Source organism: Cibotium barometz, chromosome 13 (assembly GCF_041138505.1).
Source record: "Cibotium barometz isolate CiBa-2024 chromosome 13, ASM4113850v1, whole genome shotgun sequence".
NCBI lineage: Eukaryota > Viridiplantae > Streptophyta > Polypodiopsida > Cyatheales > Cibotiaceae > Cibotium > Cibotium barometz.
In genome coordinates, this window is record NC_141058.1 from 4,648,298 (window position 1) to 4,673,869 (window position 25,572).

The 25,572-nt window shown below is 47.2% G+C and overlaps 1 protein-coding gene across 4 annotated transcripts in view; it reads left to right on the top strand.

Moving 5' to 3' along the window:
- Positions 1-23,531, top strand: part of LOC147632292 (DUF21 domain-containing protein At4g14240-like) — a 129,753-nt gene extending 106,222 nt beyond the window's left edge. For 3 of the 4 annotated variants that reach the window (XM_086807101.1, XM_086807102.1, XM_086807104.1), the window contains exons 11-13: positions 778-865; positions 991-1,123; positions 23,231-23,531. In XM_086807101.1, the coding sequence (XP_086663227.1) occupies positions 778-865; positions 991-1,123; positions 23,231-23,274 (265 nt within the window). In that variant the 3' untranslated portion in view covers positions 23,275-23,531. Of the gene's footprint in view, positions 1-777; positions 925-990; positions 1,124-23,230 lie in introns of all 4 variants that reach the window. The other variant, XM_086807103.1, reaches the window with a different exon arrangement.
- Positions 23,532-25,572: the final 2,041 nt, after the last annotated feature.

Genomic DNA, 25,572 nt, shown 5'->3' on the forward strand with positions numbered 1-25,572 from the left:
GCAGTAATAAACAGTGGATGTTCTTAAGGGGAGGTTTCACTTGATACTTTGAAAAGATGACCTTTGTTGGAAATTCCAAATGAGTCCCCCTCTCCCCCGCAAAACAAACCAAAAAGCAACCTTGAAGTGCTAGCTGATATGGAGATATCACAAATAGTTTCCACTCAGTCCGTGTCTAGACAAGTGGTGAACTAAGCAGCTATAGTCTTCTTGTAATTCTAGTGGAGCTCTTCTTGCTTGTGTTGGAGTGCAATCAGGTTTGCCTCCTGCTCATCACGACAGATTCTCTATTAGATTTGCAGATGGAAGATTCACGCCATGTATATTGGCGCCTGTGTGGCTAGAGAAGCCGCTGGGCTGCCTGGCCTTCATCTGCTTCTCCTCTGTCAGGTTGCTGTGGACCTAATTCCCACTTAGCAATTTGAGCCAGACTTGGAGATGGTTTAAAAGAAAATGGAACTGAGGAGGCTGATTTCCAATCCTCATTGGTCAGGGCTTCATTGTTTATGGCTCTGGGATGCACGTTGCAGGGAATCCAAATTTCTTGCTGGTGCTTGTCATGGCCATGCAAAGGGGAACCAAGGAGATTGATGTAATCATATCTTTGTTCAGGGCTTGATGATTCTCTTGATTGTAGTTTTCTTGCAAAGGGTTGGAAGCCTGCATGGTATATCAGGCATTAGACAGGGGTAGAAAGCGCTTTTTTCTTCCATTTTTCAAATGCATCTGTTTATTCCTTTATTTATCATGCACTAATCTTGATGCATGTAAGTCCAGAATAAGGGTTTCTGTGGCAGCACCAGCAGCATTTTTTTTCTTCCCACACAACAATGGCTCAGCGGAACAACATGTTGGTATCTCTACTGTGAGTGTGGCCTTCACAAGCAAAACAACAGAGTTTGACAACTGTGGCTTTTATTTTATGTAGGTCACATGATCTCTAATTTCCCTCCACCGTGTTTTGTTTTGATTTTGTTTTTTTTGTAATAGAATAAATGGCATGCTTTGAGTGTGCCAGGGAGTCCAAAAACGGTCGGAAGGATTCCAAGCAATCCAGACAGTGTGTCCATCTTGAAAACAACTTATGGTCTCAAACAGCCCCTATTGGATAAACCACAGGATGGTAATGCTTCTGCCAGCACCCCTGGAAAAAAAAGAAAATAAAAGAGGATATTACAGTAACAATTTCTTTGATCACTTTGTTTTGTTGTGCCTGGAGAGTAATGTATCCAGGGCTGTTGTGTAAAAGCTAATATATATAGTAGAGGCGAAAACAATCGCACCACAACCTATTAGTCCGCTCACAAATTTCCCTAGGTGAAGTCATCATACCCTGAGAATCCTTTTTCCCTAGCTTCATTTTAAGTATACAATGAACCATCCTTTTAAGTTAGGTTCTTACATTATTAAGGGATGCTTATAGATCAACTTTTGGAAGTTATTTTCTTTCTCGTCTTTTTAACTGAACCATCCTTTTAAGTTAGGTTCTTACATTATAAAGGGATGCTTATAGCTCAACTATTGGAAGTTATTTTCTTTCTCGTCTTTTTAAGTGAAGAACTTATTTGTAAGGGCCTGTTTTCTATCCAATTATTATCTTCTTATGTTCCACTATTATCCAACATACTCTTCAAATGCATACTAAATCACTGTAAGTCTTGCAACCTGATACTTATCGGCGACAAGTGCTAGGTTGATGAATAATGCATACGCTTTGGCATCATGTTTGTGCTGATGCCATAAAAATATGCATTATCCAAGTCAGAAAGTATGTTACAATATCTAGATGCATGATTGAGAGAGAAAGAAAGAAAGAAAGAAAGAAAGATTTATTAACGTCTTCCAAAAGACCGAACTCGGCCTATGAGACAAATCGGTGTACCTGTGTGGGGTATCCTCTGTCATCCCAACAAAATGAAAAAGTAGAAAACCAAAAAAAAAGCTGAATCTGGGTGTGCAATAAGTACAATGAGTGGGGGAGAGGGGATGGAGCTCTACTACTAGGAAATGAAATGAAATGATATATTAACGTCTTTAGAAGGCCAAAATGACCTTTGAGACCAAAAAGGTTACAACAATTGGTGGATCTGATACAATGTCCGTGGAAGAAAAGCTAAAAACAACTAAACAACTAACTGAAACTGAAACAACTATGAGGAAAAGTACGGTACTAGGAGCTCCTAATGGATAACATCTGGGAGGAAAATTCCAGCAACAAAGGTAAGCATCATACACATCACTATCCAAAGATGTCTCTCATCGGTCGATGGTGGATATCCTCAATGTCCTCCATGATGAGTACTCTGACTGGACGTCTCCCATGCCGTGCTAGTATGGTCCCGATCCTCTGTTGTAGTCTCCACCGGTGTCGAGATGGGCCTCTCATCTTGGGGCACCTGGACCGCCCCAGCTCTATAGCCCGATCAATCAGTGTACCTCTGGTGCGGCTATACTCTAGGGCTAGCTGCAATGCCTGCTAGCGTGACTGCTCATCTGCCTCTGTAGGTGTCTCTCCCTCTCTGATCCCCTCCCTCTCAAGAGACCCTCTCTATGTCTACAAAGCTCCAGCAAGTATAATCCGAGGCATTTCTGATCCAGGTATCTCATGACTCTAGAAAGTGGTCCGAAACCCTCTCTAAACAGGCAGTGAAAATGGCCTCGTATCTCATAATATACTGGACAGTGACATATGTAATGTAACTGTGTCTCTGGCTCCATCTGGCACAGCTGACAAATCCTGGCCTCAGCTCGTACTCCTGTGAATCTGCCAGTCTCAATCTCTAGCTGGTGTGAGGATGTGCGCATCTGACCAATAGCACACCGTACCCCATGAGAAAGATGAGTATCCATGTAGCTGGGTCTAATCACAAACCCATCCTGCGTGAGCTAGAGAAGATGATCTCTATAGAAAGCCATCTTCGTACCAAGCTCGTGTGTCGGCTGTATCCATGTCCTCCTAGTGTCCAGCTGAATCAAGTCCTGCCTGATAAGTCTGGTAATCTCTGCCCGTGTGAGAGAGAGGGAGGGTGCATCCAGGGAGTACTGAAATGGAGGTAGCCTGTCCATACTAAAGCCATGCAGCTGGAACCAAGCTGTCATCTGTGCATACCAACACGATCCATCTCCCTGTGATGCCAACTGTCGTGAAGACTCCAGGGCTAAGCGAGCATATCTGTCTCTAGGGAGAGCCCAAGTGCTATGTATAAAGGAGACTGATCGAGTGGGTGCCTCTACTACCAATGGGGGGGCAGCCATCTCTGCACGGATAATATCATGTGGTACGGAGGCCTTGGCCCTAATCATCCGGGAAATCATAGAAACCAAGGGCCTCTCCATACGTCTCCAACCATTAGTGCTACCATCTCGGCTGTGGTGATCCACTGAGGGTCCCCATATCTCCGCTCCATACAGCATGGCTGAAGTGACCAAAGTGTCAAAGAGCCAGAGCTTTGTTCGAGGTTCCTGAAACCGAACCTGCGAACACATCCTCTCTAGTCTCCCCAATGCTGCATAAGCTCTAGTCAATCTGGTCTCCGCTGCTCTCCTCATCAAGGAAAATAGTGGGCCACTAAAAACCACACCAAGGTAAGTATATGCATCTGTATACTCCACTGTCTCCTGACCATATGTAAAGGTGGGTACTGACCTCCTAACCCACTGTGCTTTGGTGTTAAACACCATCACCTTGGTTTTACCAAGGTTAACAGACAATCCACTGTCCTGTGCAAACGTGTGCAATGCATCCAAATGACGCTGCATCCCCTTTGGAGAATCTGAGATCAGCACAATATCATCAGCATACAATAACAGCGAAATCATGTCCCTGCTAGCTGTGCTCCTCTGTCACCCTCCCGCTCTACATAGTCTGCAACCTCATCCACGTACATCCCAATTAAGGTGGGAGAAAGGGGGCAGCCCTATTTCACCCCAATGGTGGAGTGAACCATCTCAGATATACCCTGAGTAGTACGTACCTGCCCCACAACTGGCCTGTATAAAGTCATGATTCCCCAAATCAGCTCTGTGGGCACTCCCATCTCCTGTAGTCTGCGCATCAATCTGGCTCTCGGTACTGTGTCAAAAGCTTTGCGGAAATCCACAAAGCAACAATAAATCCTCCTGCCATATAATCTGCCCTCCTCAATAATAGCTCTGAGTGTCAAGATATGGTCAAGAGTGGAGAAACCTCTCCTGAACCCTGCCTGCCCTGATGCACATATGCCCTCTCTCTCTGCCCATCTACTCAACTCCTGCTCAAGAATAGATGCATATAATCTAGCCAATGTGTGACCAATCATGATGGTACGATAATTCCCAAGAAGCATGGGATCCCCTGACTTGAAGATAGGAACAATCGTGGACATATTCCAAGTCTCAGGAAAACCCTCACACATGGCTGAGTTAAACATCATAGCAATAAGCTCTGCAAGCATATCTCTGGCATGAATAAAGTGTTCTGCTACCAAACCACGTCTCTGGGCATGGCTGTCCTGCTGCTGTGTACAGGGATGCTGCATACTCACCCCAAAACTCTGTGGAGGTAATGGCTGGTGATGGTGAATGCTCATGGAATAGTCTCCATGCCTTTCCTGAGTCTTGACTCATAAATAACTGATACAAATCCCTCTCTAACTGAGCAAGATAAGCCCTCTTCTTCCGTCGCACTAGGTGCCGGAAGGTAATCCGTGACTGTCTGTGAGTGGTAACACCCATGAGCACCTCTCTCTGTAATCTGATCCTCATCTCTCTGCACTCCTCATCATACCAACTGTTCTAGGGCATGTTCCCAGATCGTCTCTGTGTAGGCTGACAATGGGGATATGCCTCTGATGTTGCAGCATGAAGCGTCTCTATCAATATCTGAGTGAGCTCATCTAATGGCCGTCCTGGCTCCTCGGCACATAAGCGTATGTATATCTCATCCGTGTACACGGTGTCAGTCTCCCTCGTAAAGGTATAACGAGTGTGTGTGGAGACTTGTCCCAATGGAGCGGTGCCGAACTGAAATGTGAGAGTAAAGGACAAGATAGCATGATCCACTGCTATTCCAACCGGCCTAGTGCCTACCATAAAATCTTGAAAAGAGGGAATGAGACTGGGCTGAGCCATAACATAGTCCACTGTACTAGCACCATGCCTATGTGGAAAGCTAGTGAAACCGCCCAATGTCGGGAATCTCTGTAGGCCATTCTGGATGGCCAATCCATGTGCAGTCCCCATGTCTATCAAATACCGCCCATACATTGTATGTTCCTCATCCTGTGATAGTCTATAGATAGGCCCATATCCCTAACATCAAGCTCCCTCAACATCTCCTCTGAGGTATCATAAAATACTGTCTGGTTATGGGCGGTCCTGGCAATGAAGTCCCTCAGGAGAATGATGTCACCATCCTTGGAGAACTCCCAAATGTCATCATCCAAAATAGAAAAGGGAGACTGCCCGCTAGGTGATGCATACACTGATGTACTAGGAGCAAAATAGCATACAGCAATGTATCAGTGGCTGTAGCTCCTCTCTAAACAATACTGCCACTCCTCCTGAGCCCCGTCCTCTAAGTAGCAACTTTGAGTGTAGTCCCATAGGTCTTGCGCCGTCATGAAGAGCGCCTCTCCATAATCACCACTCTACCATCTCTATAGAAGGCCACTTTCCCTTTCTCTCAGGCTGCCCTTATCTCAGGCATAACTTCTTTCATGTGGGCAAGTTGCGAGAGTGTGAGGTCATCTCCAAGAAATATTCCCGTCTTCTTGGGTGTAGGACGTCTCTTCAAGAAGTCCTTCTTCGCTTCCATGGAGGGGAAACAAATGATAAGTGCTCTCTCCTTAGAAGATTCGCCACTACCTTCTCTCTTCTTTCCCACTCTCCATGCCTTTGTGTGCATGGCTTCAATGCCCATCATAGAGAAGAGCTCCTTGATTTCTCCTTCCGCATCATCACGGTCTTTTAGACCGGACACTCGTACATGTAAGGCCCGGGTCTTCCTCCTTTGCTCCTCTTCAAGGGTCATGATGATGATGGTGGGAGTGGGGATGGGTGGCGATTCTTTACCTTTCCCTTTCTTGGCGACCTCGATCCATTTCTCCGCCTCGTCCATCTTCTTTTGTGTCTTTGTGATCACCTCCACCCATGAAGATGTCTTCTCTTTATGTTGCTCCTCCTCTCGAATGATCCTCATTTGTTCCTTGATGGTATTCAGCTCTTCAATAAAGGAGGGCTGAAATTTTCCATCCTCAAGCTTGCTTTTTGAAGTGGCTTCCAACTCCTTTTTGAGGGCTGAGATTTCAGCTGCTGGACTTTTAGCATGCAATTTGGCCTCCACTAGTTCCTCCTTTAAGGCTGAAATCTCAGCCTCTTGCTTGGAAGATCTCTCTTCAAGCTCTTGGATTTTGTTAAATCCCGTCTCGAGTTTGGAGAGGCGGTTTATGATTGCGGTAACGGAAGAGTCGACCATCTTCTTGTTTTCTTTGATAATTGTGCCGAGCTTGTCCTCCACCTTCACGTGCTCCTCTTTAAACCTGGTCTTGGGCCATGACTTTTTGCAGAACTTCCCACAGCCAATGGACTGAAAATTAGTCCATGACACCAGCGCGAAACAGCAGCAACAGGGAGGGGGGGGGGGTTCAAGTCATGTAGGGGAAAGGAGAGGAGATTCAGCACACACAGAGAGAGTTATGTTGCTGCCTTGGGGGCCTGAGGAAGGGTGGGAATGTAAAGCTATATGCATGGAGTATACAATCATGATATGCAACCTAGCTAGCTCCATCCTGTACCATACTGGGGGTATAAAATGGTATACATCAATGAAGGGGGTGTCCACACTCCGCACCCTCTCTGTGAAACTGAGCTCTGATCTCTGTTTTCTCTCTCTGGTATAGGCGTGGTGTCCGAAAGCCAGGTGTCCTCTGTCTCCTGTTGGCTCTGAGTGTCTCTGCTCTTTGGAGAGTAATTCCCTGCTGTATAGGGGCTGGGAGTGGGATGGATCTCTGAAAAAATGTAGTAATCTGTGTCTGTCGTCCCCCTCTGGAGCTGTTTGAGCCTGTAATGATGTCTCTCTGTGATGCTATATGTCTAGAATGAATCTCCCCAGTATGCGTTGGTCTGCTGCCTCAAAGATCTGGCGTAGGGAATGTGGCTCTCTGAATAAAATGGGATATCTCTCTCTGATGGCTGTATATGCTGTGCATCTGCATACATAATGCTCCTCACTCTCCACCTCCTCTCTACACAATTTGCATATCCTCTCCTCTCGGGGGATCCGTGCTACTCTGCCAGTCTCGATCTCCAATCAATGTGATGAAACTCTAAGCTGACCAATAGCCACTCGGGAGCCGTGTGGTAAAAAGCCCTCCATGTATCTAGGCCTCTCTATAAATCCATCATCAGTGATACTCATCAAGTGATTTCTGTAGTATAGCATCTTTGGTGGAAGAGGCTATGTAGGCGATATCCATGTCTCTCGTGTATAGAGCTGCCATAGGTCCTGTCTCAATACACTGTTTCTCTCACCATGAGAGAGACGAATATGTGGTGCATCCCTGTCATACTGGAATGGTGGTAGATGATCCATGTCTAGGCCATGCTGTGAGAACCAATGTGTGACCTGTGCATACCATGATCCTCTGTCTCCTGCCTCAGCTAGGTGTCTAGATGCGTCAAAAGCTCTGTATGACAATCTGTCCTGTGGCATCTCTCTGAATCTGTCTAGCAGGCATATAGTCTAGAATATGGCCTCTACCATCATAGGAGACGCAGCAAACTCTACTCAGATAATGTCATGAGGTACTGACGGTTTGCTGCGTATCATGCATGCCATCATGAGGGCCTGTGGTCTCTCTATCTGTGTCCACCAATGGGTAGCAAGGCCTGGCGCCCATACCGCTACTCCATACATCAGTGCCGGTGTGACTAATGTGTCAAATAGCCACCCCTTCATCCGGGGCTCCTGAAAATGCGCGTAGTGGCACTGTCTCTCTAGCATAGCCAATGCTGCATATTCCCGTGTCAATCTAGCTCTGGCTGCTGAACCCATGGTGAAGCGCGTGGCTGCTGGTAACCCCTAGGTACATGTATGATGTCACCACCTCCACCTGGCGTCCTACGAGAGTGAATGTCAGCTGACTCTTGCCCTATCTCGATGTATGAAAGACCATAACCTTGGTTTTCCCAAGGTTCACAGTAAGACCCCTCTGTGTGCAGAAATCATGGAGTGCATGTAGATGCTGTTGTAGACCTCCTGGAGACTCAAACACTAATACAATATCATCAGCATAAAGCATAATATGTACTCAGGTACCTGCTAGATCAACTCCATCTCTGCCTCCCCGTGTAATGAAGTCAGCCACCTCATCAACATATAACCCAAATAGCGTGGGGGGAAGTGGGCATCCTTGCTTCACACCAATGGTGCTAGCAATAGTCTCGGACATACCTCCTGGGCATCTGACTCGCCCAAAAACCTGCTCATATAATGCATAGATGCCCCATGTCATATCTGCTGGTATGCCAAGAGACTGTAGGCGCTGAAAGAGCCTCTCTCGTGGTACTGTGTCGAATGCCTTGCGGAAATCCACAAAGCAGCAATAGAGCTTTCTCTTCCTCACTCTGGCCTGATCAATCATACATCTCAAAGTGAATACATGGTCAGTGGTAGAGAAAGCTCTCCTGAAGCCCGCCTGCCCTGATCAGCGTAAACCTGCTCGCTCAGCATATAAGCTAAGCTCTTGCTCCAACACTGCACCATAGAGTTTGGCCAACATGTGGCCAACCATAACCGTCCTGCAGTTGCTCGGATCGAGCATATCCCCCGTTTTGTGGATCGGCACAATGGTGTGCATCGTCCATTCCGCAGGCAAAACCCTCTACTAGTGCCGTGTTAAACAGGTGTGCAAGAAAAGGAGCCAAAGAATCTACTGCATATATGAGATGATCACCCTGTAGGCCCATATGGTCGGCGGCCCGTCCATGTTGTAGGTGGCAGATAGCTTCCTTTACCATCGAGTGGGTAAAGAAGCTAGCTGTGGTAGGTCGAGGCTCCTGTGGCTGAGGTATAGGTGGCTGTTGTGGGGCGTGGTATAGGCCCTCTGCATATGTGTGCCATGTTTGTGGGTCTGCAATGGGTGTCGGTGTCCGGGGCTCTCTGAAGTGCCGCCATGAGATAGGGCTATCTCTACTCATGAAAAAATGGAAGGTCTCTAGCTCCTGTATCTCTGCGAAGGCCCGCCTTTTGCAGCGAGTAAGTCTCCTCATCTCTCTCCTCAACTCCTGCTCTGTGATGGCTCCCAAGGCTCTCTGTATGCGGAGCCGTGAGTATGGGGCTCTGCACTCGTCATCATACCATTTGTTCTGGGACCATGAATAAAGAAGAGTGGATGGACTCCTCAAAATTTCATCCTCATGCCAACAATCTCTACCATGAATGGAGAGTATAAACCTCTCCCAAGACGCTCTTTCAAGAGGATGCACCAAGCCCTCATGTCCACCTCTTTTATCCGTTGGCATCTCAACCATGTTAAAATCCCCACCAATAATCCAATGGTCGGCAAAAGGCATCAATGTACTGAGAGATTTCCAAAAGGCAATCCTCTCACCTCTATGGTTAGGAGCATAGAGGTTGAGAATACCAATGTGTGTAGTACCCTGCATAAGAAGGACGAACTGCGCTCTCGTAGGCAAAATGACACCATGTCCAATGATGCAAGGCAAGATCAAAGCTGAAACAGAGATACAAACACCACCCTTGGTACCAACAGCCGGTGACCAAAAGGTCTGTCCCGAGAGAAGCTTGCCTGATCTCCTACACTGACTAGCATCCAGTTTATGCTCTTGCAAGAGCAATATATCTATAGATCCACCTGTGACTGCAAAATGAAGCTGTGTTTTTACAATTTGTTTCCACCAACACGGAAAAAAACCTCCAAGACCCTGAATGTTCCAAGAAACAATCCTCATAAGGACTTAGAGTAGGAACGACCAGATGTCGTGGTCGACAAAGGACCCCCTTTAGAGGCGGAAGTACGTCTCGCATAGGTAAGGGAGGGAAAATCTAACGATGTAAACCTTACCTCTCTCTCCCACTCCGGGGAAAAGCTAGGGCTAGTCCTCAGAACTAGAGAGGTACCATGACAATGCGAATGCGCAACATCATCCTCAAGGGTACAATCATCCTGTAAGTGTAATGCAGCATCCTCCTGTGAGGGATCTAGATCATGTGCCTGCAAGGCCTCATCCTCCAAAGAAGGATCAACATCCTGTGAGGCAAGAGCTGCATAGAGGTTAGGGTGCTCCACAAGGGGTGTGGGTGAAGGGGCAGGTACGAGGGTCCGAGGGTGCCTGCCATCCCTAACCACAACCCAACACTGTGTGGTCTGCTGTGGCAAAGGAGCAGCTAGAGTATCGGCATCTCCAAATGGCCTCTGATGGGCAGGACCACGCTGCCTCCTAGCATGGCCCCTCGATCTGGGACAATCTCTAGTAATGTGACCTTGTTCGACGACAAATCCGACACTGGTCAGGTCTGCCTGCAATCTCCATCCTCTGGTAGAAATGAGATCCGTCAGGTCTCTGAAGCATAACATGATCATCAGTAATCGATGGATCAGGAACAAATACAAAGACTCGGGGTACACCATCAAGAGTGGCAGTAACGGCCGCGAAAGCTGAGGCGGGAGAGCTCGGGAGGATTGGTACCTCTAGAACCTGGCCAAAGAGCTTCCAATAGGACCGAGGAAGAGTGAACATATGACATATCCTTAATGTTGCTATATGCCTTCCCATCCCCCCCTCCCCCCTTGAGGTCCCTGTCCCTAACTTAAATTTAAGATTTAATATTCACCTAAATACATGGCCTTACCCCTATCTTATAAGCTTATGCCTCATCTTAAAAAACCCCGCTCTTGTACACTCACGTGATATCATAAGTTTTCTAAGAGTGAGTCTCCCAGGAGGTTAACAAAGAGGTCCCTGAGTGCAAAAGTCCTGTAAGGCATCCAACTGTCTCTGAAGCCACTTGGCTGCATCTACGATGTCATTTGCATAAAGTAGTAGGCGGATCAATATGCCTGCCAGTGTGGCCCGTCAATGAAGCTTGAAATCTCATCAATGTAGAGGCCAAAAAGAGTGGGTGACTTTTTGGAACTTTGAAAAAAAACACGAATGACCGTGTAAGCTTCCCGAATCCTGCCTGCTCCCCTCTGCCTCTGTGCCAGTGTCGCTCCATCCTTCCTCCGCATCCCATCTGTCCTCCTCCACTGTTCGCCCTTGCCTCTGCCCGCCATCTTTCCTCCGCCTCATCTCTTTGCACAGCGCACATTTCCTCCGCCTCCCATCCTTCCTCGCTGGTCACCCCTGCCTCTTCCTCCCCTCATTCCTGCGCCTTATTCCGCTGCGCAGCTCTTCCCTTCGCCTGTGTGCCTAGCTCCCCTCCCCTTACTTCCCGTTTTTTTTTCCACCCTCCCTTCCTTTCCTTCGCCTCCTTGCCTACCTCTTCTCCTTGGTTCGGATTGCTCCTCATCCGGGTTCAAGTTGGCCTTCTTCTTTGATTAGCATCATGGCTAATCATTCTCCCTCGGTTGGGGGCGAACCATTGTTTTTTCTGAAGCCGAGCTCGCAGTCCTCTTTGCCGAAATCGAGAAAAACACCAAAACGACCCTCATTGCCAGAATCTTTGGATCTCACCCTTCCTGTCTCCAGGCTTGGGATTGGGTCCTAGCGGATCTGCCTTACGACCGCGCTCCACACTTTTGAGATGTCAAGTTGCTTGGAAGAGGTTTCTTCCAAGTGGATTTTGATTCCAAGGACGCAGCCTCATAGGTTTTGAAGGGCAGCCCTTTGCCATTGGGCCCGAGGAAGGTTTTTTTCTTCCCTACTCCAGCAATTTTGACCCTATTGAGGAAGACCGGAACCGTTTCCCGATTACTCTCAGATTCCCAGGTCTTCCTCGCGCATATTGGCCTATGCTAGAGGCCATCGGGTCCGCCTTTGGGCTAGTTCTTCAAGTGCCTCCCCTCCACGCTTTGCCGACATCTTCTGCCCAGGTGGTCACTGCCTTAGCGGATGCTGTCCCTAGGGTCATGGTTCTTGCCCGTGACTGTGAGCTCTCTGAGGACTATGTTTTGCTTCCGGGCCCTGGTGGTCTTTTGAAGCAACGTATGGAGATTGCAGGTAAACCCGATCAGTGTCGGGTTTGTCACCAATAGGGTCATTTTGCTCAAGATTGCCCTTGGGCTCGGGGTCGCGGGAGGCTTTACAAGCATTCTTCTCAGGCGCCACCTCCCTTGGATCCTTCCCGTCCTACAGTCCGCTAGGCGTGGTGAGCTGTCTCTCACGCCTGCCCCCCTAGTGCGATTGACAGGAAGACCTCTTTGGATCTTGTACCTCATATAGATGATGTTTCTCGGCAGAGGGATGTATCAGCTCATGCTTCTTTGCAGGGAGATGACATATCAGATCAGGATGATTTTGTTGAGTCCTCTCTACTTGGAGGGGGCGATATGCAGGATGTTCAGCACAATGGGGATCATGTATTGCAGGATTTTGAGCATGATGCCATTGCCCTTGATGCCCCACAGGGCGAACAGGTTTCTCATACATATGCAAGTACTGTGCAGGGCCGCCCTTGATGCCCCACAGGGCGCACAGGTTTCTCGTACATATGCAAGTACTGTGTGCAGGGCCTCGAACAAGGGCATGTGAGTGGACTTTGCCCCGTGGATTATCCCGTCCTCTAGCATTATGAGAGGCGTCCTCAGGCTGCCCATCGTCTTCCTAGATCGGGGGTCAAACCCTCTTCACTTCCATGAGAATCATCTCATGGAATGTTCAGGGCCTTGGAGGGCTTCCCACCCGTGGTAGGAAGCGCCTTCTGAAGGACCAGCTTCACCTTGCTGTTATAGGAGGGTCTATTGATATACTTTTGTTGCAGATTGGGCACGGTGTTATCATCCGTGCTAGAGCGCACTGGATCTTGATCATGCATGAGGGTCAAAAATCGGGAATCTTGAATATCTATGCACCTAACGTGAGAGGTGAAAGGGTGGCCTTTTGGGACACCATTACAAATGTCATCCTCCAGGTTGATCATTGGATAGTGGGAGGAGACTTCAATATGGTTGAGCAACCTTCTGACAAGAAGGGTGGACGCGAAGGGGGTTTACACCCTTTGGAGCGAGCCTCATGCGAGAGGCTCACGCTCTCTTTCTTTGGCAGGGATTGTTGGACTGAGGATGACTTCCAGAGAAGGCCAAACTCCTTATCTTTTTCTTGTCATAACCGCAAGAGCGGGAATGAGAGCATCTTTGCACGTCTAGACAGATTTTATGTGGATGATTGGTCCTTGGACAGAGGAGGCACCATTGCTATTATGCCTGGCACCACCAAATCCGATCATCGCCCCGTCGTTTTGTGTCTCAGGGAGCCTGGGGCTCGCTCGGCCTCTCCTCGTGTCCGTATCCCTGACTCTCTTTATCTAGATGCTGACATCTCCCTTGAGATCAGAGAGATATGGAGATCTTGTGATGGTCCTAATCCTCGTCATAATATTGTGTTGGCTCTTGAGAGGACCAGCCGTCATTATCATAGTGCTGCCTTGTCCAAGAAGGAGGAGGCTTTGGACAAGGAGAGAGCTATTAGGCGTAGGATTGCTGCTCTTCAAGGGAACATGAAAAGCATTCTGCATCTTGGATTACAGACCTCTTGACCACAGTTAGAGCTACAGTTGGCCATGGACAGGAGTGCTGAATTCGCGTTTCATGCAAACGAGGCTTTTTGGACTTAGATGGGTGGCAATGCAATAAAGAGTTTTTTTCAGCACACAGGCCTTCCCATAGCAGGGATTCTGTGAGGTATTTGCAGGATTCACATGGTGAGGTTCAGATTGAGCCTGATAAGGTAAGGGGTATTGCTTTTGATTTTTATCGATCTTTGTTGATTGCAGAGGTGCCCTCTCCTCCGAGAGATGTGGCACGGCAGAAAGTTTGGGAGTGCATGCCCAGGCTCATTACAGATGCTATGTGTTCCTCCCTGGATGCCCCTTTCTCGAAGGATGAATTCCTTCACACTTCATGCTCTTTCCAGTGGTTCATGCCCAGGGGATGATGGTCTTTCTCCCGCCTTCTTTATTCTTTTTTGGGATCATATTGGAGATGCTATCACTATTGCCCTTCAGGAAATGTGGCTGTCGGGTATGATGTCGCCATACCTCACGAAGGGGCTGATTCACCTTATCGCCAAGAGTGGGGACAAGACTAACATCAAACAATGGAGGCCCATCACTCTCCTTGTATCTGCATATAAGATCTTAGCTAAAGCCTTGAGTATAAGGTTGCATCCAATTCTCCAAAGGACTATCCATGATACACAGAATGGGTTCCTCCAAGGAAGAAGTATATTTGATAACATCTTTTCTTTCAGGGAAGCTGTCGAGTGGGCAAAGTCTAGTCAGCAGCCTCTTGCCATTCTTTTGCTTGATTTTGAAAAAGCTTATGATAGAGTGGATTGGGATTTTTTGGACGGCACTATGGCACATATGGGGTTTTCCCAAAACTGGATCAAAGGGGTGTCCTGCCTATACAGGGAGGCTTATAGCACTGTTGTAGCTTGTGGGGGGCGCGGCGAGCGTTTTCAGATTTCCCGTTCAGTGAGGCAAGGTTGTCCCCTCGCCCCTTTACTGTACCTCATTGTAGCTGAGGCTATGAGCAGGTTTCTTCGGGCTGCCCCTAGTGTTGTGGGTCTCAGGCTGCCTTTATGCACGGAGGAAGAGTTTTTGGACTTTGAGTTAGCAAATGATACGGCATTGTTCCTTGAGGCTTCACATGCTTGTTTATGTGCTTTCCCGACAGCCTTGGAGGCCTTTTGTTTGGCAGCACGAGCTACTATCAATTAGCATAGAACAGTTAGTTTTTGGATCAATAATTCTCCTGTTGCAGATTGGGGTACAGATGTTGGTTTTACTTGGATTGAGAGAGGATGCTTTGCCAGATACCTTGGTTGTCAGGTGGGCATTGACATCTTCCCTGCACAATAGTTTGCTCCAGTACTCTTAAGCATTAAAAGCAAACTTCATCACTAGAGTAGGAGGAAGCTCGACTTGGCGTCTGGAGCTTTGGTGGTTAACCAAGTTTTGGTAGCCACAACTTGGTTTATTGCTTCATGCTGGATTTTTCATAAGGGCTGCATTGGCCAGTTTCGTCACCTTATTCAGAACTTTCTTTGGTCAGGGATTGATGGAAATGCACACACCAGGGCCAGAGTTGCTTGGGAAACCATTATCAGGCCTAAGCAGGAAGGGGGATTGAATATCATTGACCCCGAGGTGCAATGTAAGGCTTTGCTCTGTAAGCTTGTTGTTAGGGGCTTTCTTCCAGGCACTGAGCCATGGAAGGACTTTCTCATGCCACAGATCACGAAGTGTGTCCTTGTTTGCGGAGGTGACTGGACTCTCAGCTCATGCTTTATTTTTTCAAATGCAGTTCACCGCTCCCCTTCGTCCCCCCTGGTTAGGTCCCTCCTACTGGCCTGGGACTGCCTGAGGAGTTTTTTGGTACACATCCCCCCGCGTTCAGTGGAGGAAGCTAAGAGGTAGCCCATTTTGTGGAATGATTTGATCTTAGATGTGCATGGTAGGCCTCTTCGGGCAGCTATGCATATTCTCTAGGCTAGCTGGGAGATCCTACGCCCCACAGTGTTGGCTTGGAAGAGGTTTCATAGCCTTACCGAGGTGCAGAGATTGGATTTCACGCAGCATTTGAGAGGCTCTAGCCGGAGGATTGCACAGATTGGTGTAGCCATTCCCATCCACTGGATTACTGGATCTTTTTTGGAAGGTCGTCATCATTCTTGGTTTGGAGTTTTCTCTGGGACAGGTGTTCCTCTTCAGGTTATGGGTATCTCCTTGCCTAGGGAGGATGATGTACCGGTCTTTTTTTCTATACAGGATGGATGGTAGCTGGAGAGATGTGATGTGCAGGACCTTATTGAGGGCCCCCAGATTCGTCCAGTCAGAGTTGTTGGCAGGTTAGGGAAGCAGGTCTTTGTTGGGCCCCCCCCCCTCCCCCCCTCCTCCCCCCCCGGGATGATCACAGAGAGTGTTAGCCTTTGGTTGTATGGTGCTTGCCTAATCAGACATTTGCATTGGGACCCCGGTGAGTGGGAGTGGAAGGATGCTTCTAACCCTTTGAAAAGCATGCCCTTTTTTAGTTATACGGTGCGGAATGCCAGACATCTTATCTTGGGACACATTCAGAGTGTCCCTACTCTTAGACCCCATTGGGAGTCTTACGGCATTTCCATTGACATTCAGAGGGTATTTTAGCGGAGATTGTGGCATTCTTATAGGAAGCCACAGATTTCCTCCTTTATTTGGGTTTCCCTTCATGGTGGTCTGGCCACCAATCAGTGGAGTTCTGTTACTGGTGCTTGCCCAACATGCCCTAGATGTGCAACAGTTTCGGAGTCAGTTTACCAATTTTTATGGGAATGCAGGGAAGCACAGAGGGTTTGGTTTGCGATTGCACACCTCTTTGGTAGGATTAAGAGGGATGCTACCATTTCTTTTGGTTCTATCATTTGGTTGACACAATTTGGGCCTCAGCTGAGGTTCGAGGGGACTGACAGGAGCTTGGTCATTATGGTTAGGCAAGGAGTTGCTCGGCAGTGTTGTCTTCAGGATTTGCCACTTTGCCACTTTCACACTTTGTCCGTGCGGCATAGAGGTTAGACAGTTCTTGGGAGATTATTGCTAGCATCTCTGCCTCGAATATCTGGAAGGTTGGATGCCATGTGATAGGTGTACATCCATGTACGCTGGGTGGGTGATGAAACCATCTGGTGAGAGGTGCAGAAAATGGCTCTTGTAAGGGGCCATTTTCGTGCCAAAGGGTTCAAGGGGACTAGTCCATGTCCTCTCTGTGTCCACTTTGACGATATCCATCCTAATCACACGGTTCTGCTCTGAGCAGGTGAGATCCAAAAATGGACAATCCAAGCTGTACTGAAAGGGTGGGAGTGCCTCTATCCGCAAACCATGTAGGTCAAACCATGATCTCATCTGAGCATACCAGCAATGAGTATCTCCATCCTTTGCCAATTGTATGGATGAGGTCAATGCCAATCGGGAGTACCTGTGCTGAGGGAGCTCCCATATCCGCTGTAAAAAGGTAACTGCCTGGAATAGGGCCTCGGTCATTACTGGTGCGGCACCCAACTCAGCCCGAAAAATCTCATGTGGTACGGATGATTTGCTCCGAATCATGCGGGCAATCATCATAATCAGTGGTCTCTCCATATGCCTCCATCCCTCATCCGTCCCTCTTTGAGATCTGTGATGTATGCTGCTGGGCCCCCAAATTGGAGCTCCGTACAGGAGGGTCGGTGTTACAAGCATATCAAATAGCCACAATTTGGTGCGCGGCTCCTAAAACTGTATGTGTGCACACTGCCTCCTCTCAAGTACCCCCAAGGCTGCATGCCCTTGAGCTAATCTAGCTGTGGCTGCCTCCTTCAGGGAGAAATGCGGTCCTATGAAAGTAACTCCCAAATAGACATATGACCTGACGTACTCAACCGGCTCTCCTCGAAAAGTGAACTAATACTCTAATCTCGTTACCCATGCTTGTGTGGTGTTAAACACCATAACCTTGGTTTTCCCAAGGTTCACTGTCAGATCTGTATATGCACAAAATGCCTATAATGCATCCAAATGTCTTTGTAATCCCTCTGGAGAGTCTGAGATTAGAACAATATCATCTGCATATAACAAGATGGGTATCAACACCCCTACCAGGCATGCCCCTGGGCCTCCCAATCTGTCTACATAATCGGAGACCACATCCATGTATAGCCCAGAGAGGGTGGGTGATAACGGGCATCCCTGCTTCACCCCTATCGTGCTGGTCACCATATCGGATAGTCCGCTTGGAGCTCGGACTCTGCCTGTCTCACAGACTCATACAAAGCATATATCCCCCACTGCATATCCTCATGTACCCCAATGTCCTGCAATCTGTGCATAAGCCTAGCACGTGGTACGGTATTGAAGGCTTTGCGTAAGTCCACAAAGAAGCAGTATATCCTTCTCTTCTGTGCCCTGCCCTCTTCAATAAGTGCCGAAGTGTAAGTATGTGATCCAAGGTAGTAAATCCTCTCCTAAAGCCGGCTTGTTGCTGTGCTTGGTAACCATGCCTCTCTCTGCCCAGTGGCTCAGCTCCGACTCCAATATAGAGCCATATAGTTTGGCCAAGTAATGACCAATCATGATCGTCTTGTAGTTGCTTGGTACCATGGGGTCCCCACTCTTAAAGAGTGGTACAATGGTATCTCTGTCCAGCTTGCTGGGAAACCCTCACAAATGGCATGATTAAACACATGTACAATCAGCAGAGCCAAAGTATCACGCGCATATGAGAAGTGCTCTCCAACTAGCCCATCATAATCCTGTGCCTTTCCATTCTGTAACTTGTCTATCGCGTCTAGCACCATCCACATAGTAAAAAAGGTGCTGCTAGCCAGTCTAGCTCCCAATGGAGGGGGGGTGGGGAGCTGTCCTGGTGCATCATACAGCTCTCTAGCATAAGCATGTCATGCCTCAGGTGCAGGTGCAGGTGCAGTAATCGGACTACCAGGCTGTCTCTCCTGAAACATCTTCCATGCCCTCTTGCTGTCCTTCCCCAGGAAGAGTTGGTAGATCTCGTCCTCTAACTTAGAGCTTGGATGGCACCTCAGACACTTGTGCCAGGGTAGCTTGGCTCACAGTTATTCAGCCCAAAAGAGAGGGGAGCTTGAATATTATCGATCCGGATGTTCAATGCAGGGCGTTGCTTTGCAAACTTGTGGTCGGAGGTTTCCTACCAGGCACTGAGCCTTGGAAGGATTTTTTCTTGTCTCAGATTTCCAGATGTACACCCAGGGTCGGGAGAGACTAGATGCCCAACACACGGTTTTTGTTCACAGAGGCTGATATTAGGGCACTATCTTCCCCTCTTATTGCAGCCATTGTCAGAGCATGGAGAAGCATGAGATATTTTTTGCGACAAAGGCTTCCTAGGTCTTTGGACGAGGCTGACCGACAACCTATTATGTGGAACGAGTTCATTAGGGATGAGGCTGGTCGGCCACTTGGTGCATCTCGTTATATGCAATGGTCAGGATGGGAGAGATGCACATACACAGTTCTTGCTTTGGAAGACCTTTAAGAGTCTTCCTGAGGATCGGAGAGTTGCATCCACTCGGCATCTTAGGGGCTCTCGCATTTGTATTGATCAGATTGATGCAGCTATTCTGCATGAGTGGCTTTCTGGGACCTTTCACGGAGACTATCATCCGAGTTGGCTGGGAGTTTTTTCGAAGATAGGCATACCTCTGCAGGTCATTGCTCTGCCAGGCCAGGAGGATACAGATTTCCTCATGTATTCTATCATGCCTGGTGGGAGATTGAGATGTAGTATGGAGGAGATCATACCAAACACTAGTGAGGATTGTTGGTCGCTCGGGGAAGCACTGGTTCATTGACCCTTCTCCTCAAATAGTGACTCATGGCTCTCGGTGTTTGTGGCTATATGGTGGCAGTCCTATCAGATATCTTCAGTGGGATCCAGGAGAGTGGGAGTGGATTGATGCCTTCAATCCTTTGAAAAGTCTTCCTTTTTTTCAGTTTCACTGTTCGGAATGCCAGGCTTCTCCTCACTCGACAGATGCATAGGATCCCTACTCTCAGGCCTCATTGGGAGAGCTATGATATTTCTCCAGTGATACAGCGCAGATATTGGCATAGACTTTGGCACTCATACAGAAGGAGCCAGATCTCTCATTTCTTTTGGTTATTCTTACATGGTGGTCTCCCCACCAATCAGTGGAGATCAGTTTTTGGTGTAGCACCTTCCTATCCTAGATGTGCGGCAGATTCTGAGTCCGTACAACATTGTCTATGGGGGTGCAGCATTGCACAGCAGATTTGGGGTCCTGTAGCCCAACTTATGGGCAAATTGAGTGGCCGAGCCATGCATGTGACTTGGGGGGCAGTTGGTTGGCTCTCCCAGTCCGGTCCGCAACTTTTTTATGAGGGCAGTGGTACAGATTCTGTTTTTTTCATTCGTAGAGGTATTGCCCAGCATGGTTTATTGCAGGATGTTCCTCACTCTGATTATACACCCCCTAGACAGAGGATTGACACCAGTTGGGAGATTATTGCCAGTATTATAGCATGGCAGATTTGGAGAGCTAGATGCACGGAGGCTATTGAGGGTGTCCAGATTTTTGGGTCTCAGTGCATTAGTACTATATGGGGTGATATCATCCACACTCTTACGGCTACTTGGGCTCGCATTCAGGGGCCCTCTCGTTCTGTGCAGGCGAAGCGTGTGATATTTTTGCGGGAATGGGACCATTGCATCTTCTTTTCCTCTAGTACCACAGGTCTTACATGGCATCATGATGCTCCTCAGTGGTTGAAATCACCTTACATATTGGGGTGATTCTATTCTCTTCCGGCTTATAGCTGTGATTGTTGTACGTTTTTCCCATACTTAATAGAAGTCTCTTTCTGGAAAAAAAGAAAAAAGGAAAAAAAAAGAAGCTCTTATAATCAATTAAAAATATTCTGCAAGGGGCGCCACTGCGTTTTGGGACCAATCGTTGTTTGTGTACTGTTTGCAGGAGAACTATAGCTCCCCCTATTTGTTTTCCTTCTTTAGGTCTTCAAAGGTGTTGAAGTTTTTTGTGTCCCAGTTTGATTTGCACCGCCTTTCAGTTTTGTCTGAAGGAGGCCAAGGCCGGTTTACAGCATCCAGGCACATTTCCAAGAGCCCATGACAAAGGGTTAGCTTTTTGACACCCTTGTCACACCAGCCTTGATGTATGGAGCAGGGGTCAGATTTATCTGATGAGGATTGGTAGCGAGTTGACAGGCCGCAGGTTACGATGTTCTCATATATGATCCACAACAAACCATCAGCCCCACACCATATTATCTAGGCAGAGTTTGCTGCAGCCCCGATGGTAGTGGATGCATTCTTCCAGACAGTCACATACATCCGTCGCATCAGTCATATGGATCCCCGCAAGTAACTGAGGCTTGTCCTGGAGTCCTAGAGACAGCTATCACTCAAGGGCCACTGAGGAGTATGGTATGCCTTAGTTTCCACATGGTTCTCAGTATATGGGCTCCGCATGGACGGCTTCCCACCCCTTCAGTACAGTTTGGACTCCCCTTTTCTCTAGCTCTCTCACGAGGACACCAACCCAGTTATCCAGTTAGATCTTCTCAGCCTCTACACCCACTGCACATGGATCACACCTTCAGAGCTCCCAATGAAGATGCACTTCTACAAAGATCGCTTGCTCATGCTCACTGAGGATGGATTCATCCAGCAGCCGGGTACCAAGTGTTCACATGCCCCACGCCATGCGGATTGCGATTGGTTAGATACGAGTTTCATCCCACTACCTCAGAGTGGAGACAGGTAGAGCTAAGCTTGTCTTCAAAGCCGGGGAGCTCATACAGAGACCCAGGGAGGAGAGGATCTGCTGATTATGCCACACAGAGGTTGAGATAGAGGAGCATTACATATATCGTTGCCCAGCCTACTATGAGATCCGTGGGAGGTTTCACTCTCTGTTTCATGAGGGATTTGGTCCACTCTCCAGAATCATTGACTTCTCGGACTAGCGTTTGCTAGGCCTCTTACTGCTTGACCTCCGCAGACATACGGCCTCAACCACCCCAACCCCTCCCTCACCATCTTCTTCCGGAGCCAAGAGGTGGAGGACACCCATACAGTGGATCCTGTAGACCCACCTTAGGTTGCTCCGGACCTACCTTTCCGGAGAGAGGAGTTACCTCAGACCAGGCCTCTGTATTCTAGGGTACCCGACGTCCCTAGCTCCTTGGACATAGGCCACGATCCCCTCATCAGCTCCAGTTCCAAGACATGCTCCATCTTCATCGGGCTACCTTTCCACATGACATAGCTGAGGGAGACCTCTCGGCCATACTCATTAGCCCCATGCTTGGTATTTTGGAGAGTGGTATACCATCTATTGGGGGCTGATACTTCCCTCATGTTCCATGTTCCATGTTCCTGGTATTCCATGGATAGTTTTGTATCACCCCAGTGAGATAGCTTTGTTTTGTTTCTATTTTATTTTCTGTTCCATGATGAGATATGCCATGGACATTATTGTATCACTTTGGTCTCATAGGCCCATTGGGTCTTTAGTAGACTCTTAATATATTTCTTTCTTTCTTTCTTTCTTTCTCTCTCTCGCTTGCTTATGCCGCTCTCCCCTGCCGGTGCCGCCCTATCATGGCCTACCCGCCTACTGCCGCAAAGGCCCTAGCCCATTTTTCCCTGCTCCGCCCTGCCTGCGCCGCCCTTCCCTGGCCTGCCCACCTGCTGCACGCACAGGTGCCGCCCTATTATGTCCTCCTCGTGCCACCTGCTGTGCTGGTCTTCTTTGTCCGTGCCACCTGCATGCGTGCCCTGTCTCAGCTACGCTGGTCTTTGCCCCTCCACCTCCCTTATCTTGCTCAGGCCCCCAAGGCAACAACTAGGGGGAAATAGCCAGAATTAACCTACAGGAGCTCAAGGCGTACATCAAGACAATGGAGGACAACACCAAGAAGGCACTGGGTGAACAGAAGGTGCTGGACAGGGTCCCGAACCAACATGAAAAACAGTTGGAAGACCTTTGCAAGGAGATACAGGGCAAGAATAACAAGATTGAAGAATTGGAATCAAAAGTGAACCACCAGGAGGAGGAGATTCGGATTTTGAAAGAGACCCAGATGCAACAACAGGAAATGCTAGCTGAGGGAGACCTCTCGGCCATACTCATTTGATACTTTGGAGAGCGGTATATCATCTGTTGGGGGCTAATGCTCCTCTCACGTTCCACGTTCCTGGTATTCCATGATGAGGTTCCATGGAAAGTTTTGTATCACCCTAGTGAGATAGTTATGTTTTGTTTCTGTTTTATTTTCCATTGCATCATGAGATATGCCATGGACATTATTGTATCACTTTGGTCTCATAGGCCCATTGGGGCTTTAGTGGACGCTTATGTCTTTCTTTCTTTCTTTTCTCTCTCTCTCTCTCTCTCTCTCTCTCTCTCTCTCTCTCTCTCTCACACACACACACACACACAACACACATTAGAGAGGGAAAAAGAGGGGGTCAAATTCTGTATTCAGCTTCATTAAACATGACAGATTGTACAAAACTGTGGAATTGGCTTGCAGAAAGGGAAACGGATTCATTCGGTGACAGTAGAGGAAAGAGATGAATAGCCCTGGTGGTTTGAAACATCTCTGAGCATAGAGTATTAACAAGGCGATGGAGCTCATTAGTCATTGTTTACAGATTTATGATATTGAAGTACATCAAGGCTTGCAGGTAGATTGAAGGAGCCAAATACACATGAACATTGAGTGGAATGCATGCATGTGTCTTCGGCAAGTTTATTTTCTCACCCCAATGTGCTCGATGGATTACTTCAATTTATTGTATATATACTTATGTGTGCGCTAGTGTGGAGTACAACCCATGTGTGCACGTGTATGTATAGATTCTCGCTGTCACACACACACACACACGTGCGCGCACAAAAGCGAGAGAAGGTTTTGTTTTTTCAAGAAATCAAAGAGTTTTTCACTTCGCTATGAAAAATAGTTCAAAAGTGTGCAATTGAACTCTCTCTCTCTCTCTCTCTCTCTCTCTCACACACACACACAGGCGCACAGGCACTCACGGACATGCAAAGTAGAGGGGGACAACCAAGTAAGTTGAATTGAAATTGAGAATATTATTCAAGAGAAGCTTACGATGAATTGTGGAGCACAGGTATCATCATGCATGTACGTCATGAGATGTAATCGTATATAAGACATCATGCTTTTAGTAATTCAAAACTGAAATTGATGATATTGTACACGTTAAAATTTGAAGTCGGTGATTTGGATCACGAAGTGTTTTCGATGCTCGAAAAAACAAACCACATGATGTTTGAGTGATGCTGACTTATTGTGCTCAAACTGTGTGTGTGTGTATATAATGTAATTACAAAGATTAGAGTATCAATGAGAGTATAGAATGTATGTTGTGGTTGAGACTCGTGACTAGAAATCAGACCTTTACTTCTGGTATCCACTTTCGATAGTCTAGTCTTGAGGAGTATTTTTGTCCTTGATGGTGTAGAACTAAGAAGAGAAAATATTAGTTTTCTAAGTTTTGATCTATGTAATTTAGTGGTGTGCATATGTTTGTTTGCTTTGTTTGCTTTGTTTGCTTTGTTTGATGCATGTATTATCCTACTTTAGTTCTGGCTGCATCTTGAGCTTAGAGCCTTATGTTTTGAGTTGTTAACTTATGCATTTCAGTGTCTTGGATTTTAGAGTGACAAAAAAGCTTCGTATGGCCTTGGTGACATAGCATCTTGAAATTAGAGCTTTATCTCGGTTTTGATTTGTGCACTCCAAGATTTTGGATTTTATTATAATACAAATGGTTTTTTCCTTGCATTATATGTATGTTTGTATACATACATATATATGTGTGCGCGCGTGTGTACACACTTTTTTTTTTGTGAAACGAAGAAACTATATTATAAAACATCCATTTTACATTAGGGCAGTGCTCAAGAAAAGAGCCTATGCCCTATCTATCAGAAACAGTAAAAGAAAAGCTGAACACAAGAAACATCCAAATCTTCCTCATGTAAGGCATCATATAAGGACTGCTGCAATGAGGCTCGGAAGAACTCATAAGGGTGCTGAAGGGGTGAATTCAGATATGCATGATTTCGCTGTAGCCAGAGGGTCCATAAGGCCGAGTATCTGATCCAATGGAAGAAAAGAGAATACTGTGACAAAGAAGCTGATAACGTGCCAAACATCCAGAAAAACCTGTAGAACCTGTGTGCAGGAAATCTGTTGAGAGAGAAAAAATAGGAGATCTTGTCCAGAAGGTCTTTGGAATATGAACAAGACCACAATAAATGCGGAATACTCTCAGTAGTATGATGACATCTTAGACAAAGAGGAGAGGCAATCCTTCTTTGGGAAAATTTCACTCCCACTGGAAAAATACCAACAATGCATCTCCAAAGAAAGAGTCTCTGCTTCAATGGCATTTTCAACTTTCATATCAATGTCAGTTTTCCTTTCCACCAAGCTAAAGACTTATTCAGATGCCTAAGAGAATTAGCATGATGAGCAATCCATGGAGGAGGTAATATCAATCGATAAGCCTCTATGGAAGTCAATAGATGCAAAGGCTGAGAGGATAATCTTGAACTTGAAGACTGAAGATGCCAATCTTGAAGCCTGTCTCTTACATCCAACGTTGGAATCGGAATGAAAGGGTGTAAGAGATCTGCAATAGCTTTCCATATAGATCTATGATGCATCCCAAGATTGTATTGTTGGCATGCTGCCGGAAAAGAGAGAATTTGTCCTTGAGTATCTACCACGTCGTCAATGAACCGGATGCCCAACTTCATAAGATTGTAAGCTCTGATTGGTTGTTGTACAGTAAGGGGAGAGTAAAAAACAGCACTCCAATGTAGGCTTTCCATTCGAAGCGA